Below are 11,045 nucleotides of genomic sequence, written 5' to 3'. Positions count from 1 at the left end.
TCCTTTAACACTTTTCTTTCTTTCTTCTATAAACTTTTAGATTTCAGATACGACAGGATTGGCCATTAGCCCATGTTTTGGGTAAGAGTCTACATCATAAATTGACCTGGGAATGTGGCTTGTCCTTTGTGATCAGAAGACCCTTTTAATTTGGTAAGCTGAATTTTCATAACTTCTCATCTGGATAAGGTGTGGAACTGGTGGTGACACAGGAAAGCTGACCTGTGTAAGGGGATTTCTTGTAGGGCTTCTTGCAGGCCTGTGTGGCAAAGCTAAGTGCTCTTTGTGACTGGTTTGGTGTGCCTGGGTGTGCTTTGGTTGAACCTCTCTAGTCTGGCACCTCGGGACCTGAACGGTGCCAAACGAGAGAATTTGCTGGACCAGGGGAGGTTAATATTGTCTAGCAGCATTACCAACCCTTCCAGTGCTTACTGAGCTCTTAGAAGACTTTTAGGGGTAAATTACAGCTAAATAACAACACAGAACCCTGAGAGCCAGGACTTGGGGCTGCAAACGAACTTGATGGAACCACGGGAAACTTGGCCAAGCATCTGTTAAGTGGTCGTCTGGCTAACTAAAATCATGCCAGATTATGACTGTTGCCAGATGAGAGAGTTCCGGGTTGGAGAGGTTCAACCTGTAGTAGAGGGCACCCAGTCCTGGGCGTAAGAAGCCCTGTCTTTAAGTGATTTGCCCTGAACTCTCAGTGGTGTCCCCAGTATTACTGTGGCTCTGAAGTGTAGAGGGGCTGGGTCTTACCAGGTCACCTAATGCAGGCAACCTAAGCATTTAGCCCTGGTAGAGCTGAGCCTTTGAAACCTGCTCGCCAACTTGGCGTGGTGTAGACAGGACCTCCCCTATCCTCTTGACAGGAACAGGTCGGATGCTAGTTCTCCTGCAGGCTGTGCTCTTTAAGCTCACGTGAACTGACTCAGCACAGAATGCCCTGTTGGGAAGACCTAGGTTTTGCTTCACGTCTGGCGCCACTGGGGAGCCCCGTGTTACTGAGCACAGCCCCTGCCCCCTCTGCCCGCACACGCTCGACTTTAAAATCTCGGGTTGCCTACGGAGCTCCATGTGAACCGGGTGTGACTCCACGGGGCCAAGCCTCGCTCACACCAGCATAGTGCTCTCCTTGTGCATGGTGTCCGCTGGGCCTGCAGCACTGGCCAAACCCCAGTCACCTGCACTGGGCTGGGAGCCCTACTGGTTTCACTCTGCTTGTGGGAAGATGTCTGGAGCTCAGTTCCTCCCTGTGATTAAAGCTGGGCCGGTCCAAGGCCCTCCCCCCACTGCTTGATTCTCACCAGCCTGATGCCTTGGGCAGGGCCAAATTTCCATGAGCCCCCCACTCCCATTGTTCTCAGGTGGGGGCGCAGGGATTCACCATTGTTCTTTCTGCCAGGGTCAGGCGTTTGCTGTTGTTCTCTACTGGTGGCGGGGAAGGGAGGATCCATTGTTCTCACTAGTCCTTTGTATGCATGTGTGGTACTTCTGTTGTTCTCAATGGGGAAGGGGACGATTCACCATTGTTCCCTATGTGGGGGGTCTGGAATTTGGTGGTGTTCTCTATGGGCAGGGGAAGGAACGATCCATTGTTCTCAGTAGCTGTGTGTGTGTGATTCTCCATTGCTCTCAGTGGGTGGAGGGTGCACCTGTTTCCAGTGGGGGAAGAGAAATCTCCGTTGCTCTCAGTGGGGGGGTGGCTGGGTGCTGAGCACATGCAGGAGGGGATGTCAGCTGGATCGGCCCCCTATCCCAGCCCAGGTGTGTGTGTGAGATGGATCAGACCCACACCTCAGTGTGGGAGGGGTCAGGTGGCTCACAGCCGTACCCCAGTAGAAGGAAGGAAGTGGCCTTATGTGGGTCAGACCTAGACCAGGGGAGGGGAGTGCTTATGTGGATCAGACCTATACATTAGTGGGGGGGGGGGCAGATGGATCAGACCCATTCTCCAGAGCAATGCGGGGGACTGCTACGACTTAGACCTGCACCGATGGAGCAACCCATATACCAGCAGTGGTGGGGAAGTCAGATGGATCAGAGCCATACCACAGCGATTGCAGCGGGGGGGAGAGAGAGTCAGCTGGACCAACCCATATCCCAGTGGAGGCGGGGGAGGGCAGAGTCAGAAGGATCACACTCATGCTCAGGGTGGGGGGGAGTCAGATGGAATGGGGGGGATGGGATAAGGGGAAATTTACCTCCCCCACCACCACCCTGCCCTTACCCTGACAATCAGCCTCCAGCCCGAGCGCCCTCTGTTGGTGCCGCTCCTTTTTTCTTAATGCCCCAGTGCGAAGCTCTCAGGGGGTAACTGCTCCAGCCCACCCACACCCAAAAAAAAACCACCCAGGCTCCGGGGCATGATGAGATTATATAATTCAGGCATCAATGCGGCCATGTCTGTCCCGGCACTGCACGGACACGGCTGGAGCACCATTGGCTTGGTCACAGTTCGCTCTCCTACACGGTAGGATAAATTTGACTTCTCTTCTGCGAAGTTACGCTGAAATATATATATATATTTATAGCTATGTACAGTATTTATATATATATTTCACAAGGCTGAAAGGGCCATCTGTCCGAGGCTTCCCAGCCCTCTAAGATCCCACTGAGTCACTGTCCTAGTCGGGATCTCTCTTATCACCTCTCCAAAGTGTTTTTTTTGCATCACGATGCGCTGCCGATCACCTGCCCCGGAGGGCTGTGAAGTCTGCCTGACCACAGGGAAGGGAAGCAGACGGCCTCGCGGTGACGGTAACCATGGGCGGCGAACCTTTGGGACCCAGCGTGGGCCGATGCTACAGTGGGGCTTGTCTTTTAAATTAAAAAGCAGTTGAGTCTAAATAATAAATAAAACCAGTGAGGGGGCAGGTGACTGGGGGCTTATGCAGAGCTGGGGGGTAGGTGGGACAAGGAGGAAACTGAGTCACGAGCTCCTCTTCTTCCCCTCCCCCGCCCGGCGGGTGAGCAGTCGTGGCGAAGCGGTACACAGCTGGGGTGCGGAGGGCTGGCGAGTTTGGCTTCTGCCCCCACGGCGCAGAGGAAGCGCACGCAGCAGGCGCCCAGGCGACAGCAGAGGATCACTCGTGTCTCTCGGGGTTCCCTCGACCCTGGCTCCCCGCAAAGCCCAGCCGGCAGAGCAGGAGAGGTGCCAGCGTGGCCCCCACAGCTCATAATGGGGGGTGGACGTTGGTCTGGGTGCCGTGTTCTGCCAGGAGGGAGCCCGCCACATGGTCTGGAAGCCCCTTTCCTCAGGCAAGAGGAGGTGACGGCGAGCGGGGGGACATGCTGAAAGCATGGTTTAAAAAAAATGCTCTTTTAGATGCAAAAGGACAAATTCATGGGGCTTTTGCCGGCCACTGATGCTCGGTCTTCCCTCCCACAGCCCAGAGCCGCCGGTGCGGGCACAGGGGAAGCCAGGCAGGCGGGCAGCTGTGCCCTACGCTCACGCTGGCGAGGTCAGTAGTTGAAAGGGGCAGCGGGCTTGATGGGGGAGGAGGGCATGAAGAGCGGCTTGGGCGGCACGTCGGGCTTCATGGAGGCCGATCGCTTGAGGCCGCCAGTCCTGGGCAGTGAGCTCTGGTCGGCATAGCCGTGCTGCCGTGAGAGGAAGAGGCCGTGCCCATCCAGGGGCACCTGGGTGCCCGTGGAGTGCATGCGGGTCAGGAGCGCGGGGGGCGGGTGCTGCCGGGAGACCAGCCCCCCGCCCACCGCCAGGTTCATGAGCTTCTGCGCTGATGACAGCGAGTGCCTCTGCGATGGGTGCCGGGGCGGCTGCTTCTCCAGGCAGGACGGCGGTGCGACGTCAGGGGGCACGTCCAGCCTCCGAGGCAGGCTGTCCCGGGGGAGGGTGGAGGAGCTGTAGTAGGGGGCGCTCTCCGTGTCTGGGATGTTGGGCTGCACCCTGTTGGCGAAGGACACGGCGCCATGGGGGCTGATGGCTGGCTGGTGGCCGGGTCCCCCACTCAGCAGCTTCTTCGGGGAGCCGTTCGCCTCGTGGAGGTGTTTCAGCAGCTCGTCCAAGGTGGTCACCTCCACTCCCTTGGGCAGGTAGCACTGGGAGTGTCGCACCAGCACCCGCTCCACATTGGGGATCTTCTTCTCATCTGGGTAGCTGGCCAGCGGCTGGTCATAGCCCTGGAGGTTGCTAGGCAGCACCATAGCACCGGGGAACTGGAAGACCTGGGCCCCAGAGATGGGGCCGTGGAAGACGTGGCCCTTGCCTTGAGCCTCCTTGGCGTTGTTGCAGTTCTGGTTCTTTTCCCATTGGTTCCGGATGGCCTTCATGTTCTTCATGGGCAGCTCCGGGGTGGACTCAGGTGTGGGCAGCCCGGACAGCTCCGGGTGCTCCTTCACACCAGCCTTGGCCGTCCCGTTGTGTGACTCCTTCTCGCTGGGCAGCAGCGTGGTGTAAAGCTTGGGAGAGGAGGCTTCCGTCAGCCCATCCTTGGATTGATTGTCCAGCAGCCCGTTCATCTTAGCCAAGCTCCGCAGGGACAGGGGATGCTGGATCGTGTTCTCGGGGTCCTTGCTGACGTGCTGGCCCTTCTGGAACAGGTGGCTGCAGTAGCAGGAGACGAACAAGCCGGAAAAAAAGGCCCCAAGAACGAACGCCACAAAGACACAGCCGATGAGGAAGGTGAAATGGACGGTTTTGGAGCTGTCTTTGCCTTCCGATTCTTGGCGAACACCTACAAACACAACACACACACATACACACACACACAAAGAGGTTAATCCACCCAGCCATAAACATCCTCAAGAGCCTGTGTGAGACTGGCTGGGGCAGGAACACCCTTTTCACGGTCCGGAGCTGAGGAAAACAACCTTCCCTACCCAGGACCCATTTTGAAGGGGGCTGGAAACGTTAATTCCTGGCTTCTTTTCTCTCTTGCTTTCTGTTCAGAATGAGATAAGGACAAGCCAAGGGAATCCCCAAAGCTTTGCTCTCTGGGACTACTGAAAGGAGAGCCCACGTCAATGACATGGCATGGGAATGGAATGGGATGATCAGCCGGGAAGGTACAACATGGAAGATTCACACATGAGCTAACTCTTTGGGTTTCGCCCATGGATGAGATTTGGCCCAGTGGCTGCTGTCTGGCATGAAAGCTATGGACAAACTGGAGGGAGTCCAGTGGAGGGCAACAAAAATTATCATTGGGCTGGAGCACAGGACTTTTGAGGAGAGTGTGAAGGACTTGGGATTATTTAGGCTGCAGGAGAGTGGAGGTGGGGGTGGATAGGGGATCAAATTCCCAAAGGTGGGGAGGGGGGCGGGGTCCCAAAGAGGATGGAACCAGGTTATTCTCAGTGGTGACAGATGTCACAACAAGGGGCCATGGTCTCAAGTTATAGTGGGGAAGGTCTAGGTTGGATGTTGGGGAAAACATTTTCACCAGGAGGGTGGTGAAGCTCTGGAATGAGTTACCGAGACAGGTGGTGGAATCTCCATCCCTGGAGGATGTTAAGTCCTGGCTTGATGTGGCCCCAGCTGGGATGATTTAGCTGGGATTGGTCCTGCTTTTAGCAGGGGACTGGACTATCTGACTCAGATCTCTTCCAACCCCACTCTTCTATCTGTCTATGACAGTTGTGCTAGCTCTTTGCAGCCAGTGCGAACCTCCAAGGGAGCCCAGCGCAGGAAAGGGAGGAGGTTGTTATTTCTAGAGATGGACAAGCCAAGAAGGCCATCTGAAGGCCTCATTCAGGAGTAGCAACGAAGGGTCCTGTGGTACCTTATAGACTAACAGAAAAGTTTTGAGCATGAGCTTTTGTGAGCGAAGACTCACTTCATCAGATGCTGGTCATTCAGGAGTGACATCTTTAAAGTCAAAGGAGTCTCAGTGATGTAAAGAAGAGGAGACTCAGGCTGTGGCTTCAGATGAGCATCTGAAGGTCACAGCAGGCTGGACCATCAGGTCATTGCAGACTGGCCTCCTGTAGGACCACCGGCCAGATAATTTCACCCAGTTACCCCTGGATTAGCCAAAAATTTGTGCTTGGCTAATGTTTTGGAGGTCGGTCCACGTCCTGGGGCTGCTTTGACCTCTTGGGCTCACAGACAATTGTGAGGGAAGTCATGGGAGAACATGAGAGATTTTGGACAATTGTGGCCTCTGGTCGGGGCAAAAATGCTGCCGAGAGAGGCTGCAAACAGGGGCTGGAAGAAGTTCTGCTGGAGGCTGGGTTGACCAGTCCTGACCAGTTTACTCAGTTGCTGCAGTTAGAGAAGGCAACGTGTCCATTTCTTTTGGGAAAAATCCCTTGAAATTCAATCATCCCCTTAGGCAGCAGCTGCAGCTGTTTTTGCTCTTTATTCTTCTCCTCCCCTTTGCAAGCCACGGCGGCATTATCCTAATGGCACCGTATGGAGGGAGCTGATTAATTTCAAAGCCGCGTGCTCTGAACAGGGAACAGAGCAGCGGAGTCCAAGGCAGCCGGAAGGCAGGCGGCTGCGGAGAGCAACGAGTGGCCTGAAGCACAGAGCGGCAGGTAAAGCAATCAGCCTGCCTGCTGGCTAATTGTGAATGCTCACGTGGAGGGCGCTAGGAGGAGAGAAAGGGAAAAAGACAAAGAGCAGAGAGAGGACTGGAAAACTAGAGAGATAAGAGAGCAGGAAACGGGGCCACAGAGAGGGACCCAAGCCACTCACTCTATCAGGCCGTCGAGGGGGTCGCCATCCGGCCCCGAGGAAGACATGGAAATAAGAGAAAGAGGCAGGGAAATCAAGGACAGAGAAAGAGAAAAGAGATCAGTTAGAGGAATATGGGGATGGATAAATAGCTAGATAGATAACATAAGAATGGCCAGACTGGGTCAGACCAATGGTCCATCTAGCCCAGTATCCTGTCTGCCAACAGTGGCCAATGCCAGGTGCCCCAGAGGGAGTGAACCAAACAGGTAACACTGTCTCCTGCCATCCGTCTCCAGCTTCTGACAAACAGGCTAGGGAGACCATTCCTTAGATCGATACATAGATAGATAGGGCATAACAGAGAGGGATGGATAGCTAGCTAGCTAGATTGCCTGGGGAAGGATAAACAGGTATGGTTGCCCTTTGCAAACTTCCCAGGTTCTGCACCTGATCTCTAGCCCACCATAGTCAGTGGGAATTTGGCCACTGGCTTCCAAGGCTTTGGGTTGGGCTGTTCTGCATGACTGGCCTGCGTGGGGCTGCGCTGACTGAGCTTCCTGAGGTCCGGGGCAGTGAAGGGAGCTGACGAGTGGGGTGGAAGGAAGGGCCAGGTGGGGTTTGACTAGTGGAGCAGCCACTGTACCCTGGGGTCAGGAGGGAATGTCCCCTGGGGGCAGTTTTTCCTAGTGCTGCTGGATCCTTGCAGCATCTTCTGATGCAGCTGGTATGACCAGCATGCGAGAAGAGACTGGCTAGACAGAGCCCCGTTCTCACCCAGCTGGAGATTCCATGGGATGGCGGTAGGGGACTAGAGCCTGTGGCCCAGCTGGTGCTGATGAGATGGCCTCAGGTTCTGGGGTGGGGGGCAGCGAGGCTGGGCTGTTTTGCTCAAAGGGCACCTGAAGAGCTCCAGTCACTCCTGAAATGGCACAAGACGCGCTGCGATTCGGCTCTGCGCAGGCCAGGCTGATGGCACCGAAGCTGCCCAGACGGCCGCACCCTCCCCCGCTGGGGTTAGCCACGAGGGACTAAGCACACTCCATGCGGTTAGTAATTAATTCGTGCTGCTGGGGAACCGATGCCGCCGGGGGATCTGATCAGCCGGCCATGGCAGTAAGCGCGTGTGGATGACAGCCACAAGCAACGTGTTCCATGCAGCAGCAACGGCTGTATTGGGGGATCGGGGCCACCTGGAGAGGCTGGCACATGACACAGGATCGAGGGCACGCCCGTCAGTGCACACTCACCCAAGAGCTGGCCAGTCAATCAAGGAAACAAAGGGCTCTGGTCCTTCTTTCTGTCTCCTAAAAATACTCTCTTCTTCCCCAGCTCTGACTGCCCGACCACACCCCCCCTCCACCAGAGCCACCAAGGGAACCCAGGAGTCCAGGATTCTGGAGCCCTGTACTAACCAGAAGGCCACGTGTCCTCTGAAAGCCAGGAAAGCGACCCAACAGTCCTGGCTTTTAATCCCTTGCTCCTACCACTAGGAAACGCTTCCGCTGTGTCACAGCCAGAACACAGAATGCCAGTCCCCTACTCCTCCAAACCTGACTCCACAGCTCCGCCTCCCAAACGCCGGCAGGGCTCAGATAAACCGGGGCGGGGGACATATGGTCATCTGTGATCGCCCACCGATCGGCCAGACAACGGGCTTTCTATACGAGCCACAGGGCTCAGGAAAAAAGGCACTGTCTTCCCATTCATACCTTGAATGTTTCACGCATGGCGCGAGCAATGAAAGAGCCGGGAGGGGGCTGATTATCGTGACCGGGTACAAAACCCTCTTAGTCAAAGGAAAAGAAAAAAAAAAATCCCTTTCCATTAAAAAAGGGGGTAATAAGGTATCCATGGAAACAGGCCGTTTCTTTCTACTCCAGCTGGGGGAGCTGGACATCAGGGGTTCTTTTATCAAGCAGCCAGGAAGGAACAGGGACTAGAACTGGGTCAGTCCAGCATCTGCCAAAGGCAAACTTCACCCCAGAGTGACGCCATAAAAACAGCTCCATCACCCCCGCGCGTTTGGAAGTAAAAACCACCCGGCCCAGCCCAGCCCCTGCTGGAATCGGCCCTGCTGCTGGGCTGAGGCTGTATATCTTACAACCGCCCCCTCCCCCCCCAGAGGGGGAAGGGACTGGATTTCTTTCCCGGCCTTTCTGAGCTCCATCGAGCAGGAATGTGCTCCCCGGCTGGCAAACAACACCAGAGCGCAGCTGGAACCGGTCCACGTTCCAGCCCACTGCCCCTGGGCCAGAGATTTTTAACCCACTGGGACCTGGGAGCGCTGTCACACCGAGGCCTTTCATTGTAGGGGACTTGGGGTGGACTTGCACACACCTCCCCAGGCACTTCAAGGGGCGGGGGCCAAGGGGTCACAGCTAACTGGTCTGGGTCACTGTGGGGTACACAGTAAGCACTCACCATGTGGGGAGGTTCCCAGATCCCTCCACATTTTTCACCCCCCGCCCCGCCCAGCTGCCTGCTGCTCACTTTCCAAAAGCCAACCCTGCTAGGCCAGGGAAGAGAGGGCCACGTATACCTTTAAGCTGCTGCATTTCACAGCAGGGAGAGAGGGCCAGGCCTGCGGGACCCAGGGACCCTCTTCCTTTCTCGTTCGTGCGAGGGGAGCATGATAAATGACTCAGGAAGTCCACATCGGTGCGGAGCAAATCTGTTACTGGGCCCTCGTTGAAGGGAATCTGTGCTTTAAAAGCCCCATGAGGCGTGATTTGGCTTTCACAAGTCCAGCCCTGCAGCTGGGAGCGCACCACTTACGAGCCAAAGATGCTTTTTTATGAGCGTTGCATCTCTCCAGCCTCCTGGTGACAAGCTATATGGAGCTGAGCTCATCTGCCCCGCACTCCTCCCTCGGGATGCAAGGGGCCAGATCTTTACCTGGTGTAAATGGGCATTGCGCCATCAGCGTCGACTGCTCTGGCCCATATACTCCAGTGGCGTGACACCCATTCACACCAGCTGAGAATCTGACTCCACTGACATGTCCAACTTCTGGGAGGGCTGGGGAGGGAAGGGACACCCCTGGCTTTCCCGGGCTGGGGCATGGGGTGCCCTGGAACCTGCCATTTGATGTCTATCAGGGATGGTTTAGACAGTACTTGGTCCTGCCATTGGGGCCGGGGGCTGGACTCGATGGCCTCTCAAGGTCCCTTCCAGTCCTAGTGTTCTATGATTTCCAGCTCGGATTTACTTCCCGAGCCAGCTCCTTTGCCTGCATGCAGGAGAGCTGCTGCTGCCCACCTGTTCCACGGACCCTAACGGGGAAGCTGCAGGAGGGCAGCAACTCAGCTGCTGAGGCTGCATGGCTGGGCAGGGCGTACGTGGAGAGGCAATGGGAGGATATAGTCTCTGCCCTGGCTTCAGAGTAATGTCTAATCTCCCCCTTCCTTGAGCCCTGCAGCCTGAGAAACTCCATGCTGCAGAGAGGGGTGCCGGAGCAGGTCTAGGGCTCTGGGTACCCGCCTTTAAGCAGGGCAAAAGAGGAGTGCCCCTCCTGTGTCTCCCCTCCTGGCAGAGCAGTGAGTGGCTCTGGGCAAGGCGGTGGAACGTGCTGTGGATGGAAGTCACTGGCTCACCTGGGGACAGGCTGCAGGTAGCTGGACCACCTAGTGCTGGGATCGGCTGCAGGGATTGCTGGCTCTGTCGGGCTGGGGAGATTGGTGCTTGGAAGGGAGACCTCCAAGACAAAGAGCCTGGGGGATGCTGAGGCCAGCATAGCAGAGAGCTGCAGTAGTTCACCTTGTGGCGGGTGATGACCCTGCTGCTGGTGGCAAGTGTTAACTCCCCTCCCTGCATTGTTATCATCTGCCCACCTCCTTTTCAATCCCAGCCTGGTCTGCATGGCTGTTAAACAGCTGCCGTGTTCCACCCCAGAGGTGGCTGCATGTTAGTGGCGTGTGACTGAGCCCTTAAAACGGTGGCCCTGTTCCCTGTCAGAGGGGGCTGAAGGGGGAGTAAGCTGTAGAAGTCAAGTCGCTCTCACAGGCTTTGAGAGGTTTGGGTTATTCATAACACTGGGCTCTGCTCAGTCTCCCTAGAATGGCATTGAACACCCTCCTCCTTTAGCTGCCGGGAACAGAGCCCTGTGCAGAAGCCTCTCTGTTCACCTGGTCCTGGGAACAGTGGTGGTGGTTGGTCTTGGCGTGGCTCCTTCTTAGACCGTCACAGCAGTAACAGTGCAGTGGGACACCCCTAGGGACCCTCTCCCGGCTGTTTGAAGAGAAGGGAGCAGATGCCCTCCCCAGGCAGAAGTCACCCACCTACTCTGGCCAGCCAGCTCCTGCTCCCACAGGTGCTCTACAAGGGAGAGGGGCATAGGGTGACAGGTTTCATACCCCCAGGCTGGATTCCTCACTCGAAGGCGGGGAAGCTAAGGATGAAGGGA

The 11,045-nt window shown here is 56.2% G+C and overlaps 1 protein-coding gene across 2 annotated transcripts in view; it reads right to left on the bottom strand.

Annotated features, from left to right (window-relative positions):
- Window positions 1-2,365: 2,365 nt before the first annotated feature.
- SEMA6C (semaphorin 6C) overlaps window positions 2,366-11,045 on the bottom strand; it is an 89,155-nt gene continuing 80,475 nt past the window's right edge. For both annotated transcript variants that reach the window (XM_074980500.1, XM_074980501.1), the window contains one exon: window positions 2,366-4,697. In XM_074980500.1, coding sequence (XP_074836601.1) covers window positions 3,466-4,697 — 1,232 coding nt within the window. In that variant the 3' untranslated portion in view covers window positions 2,366-3,465. The remainder of the gene's footprint in view (window positions 4,698-11,045) is intronic.

Source organism: Carettochelys insculpta, chromosome 30 (assembly GCF_033958435.1).
Source record: "Carettochelys insculpta isolate YL-2023 chromosome 30, ASM3395843v1, whole genome shotgun sequence".
NCBI classification, from domain to species: Eukaryota; Metazoa; Chordata; order Testudines; family Carettochelyidae; genus Carettochelys; species Carettochelys insculpta.
The sequence above is the reverse complement of the archived record's forward strand: the minus strand, read 5'-3'. Positions and strand labels throughout refer to the sequence as shown.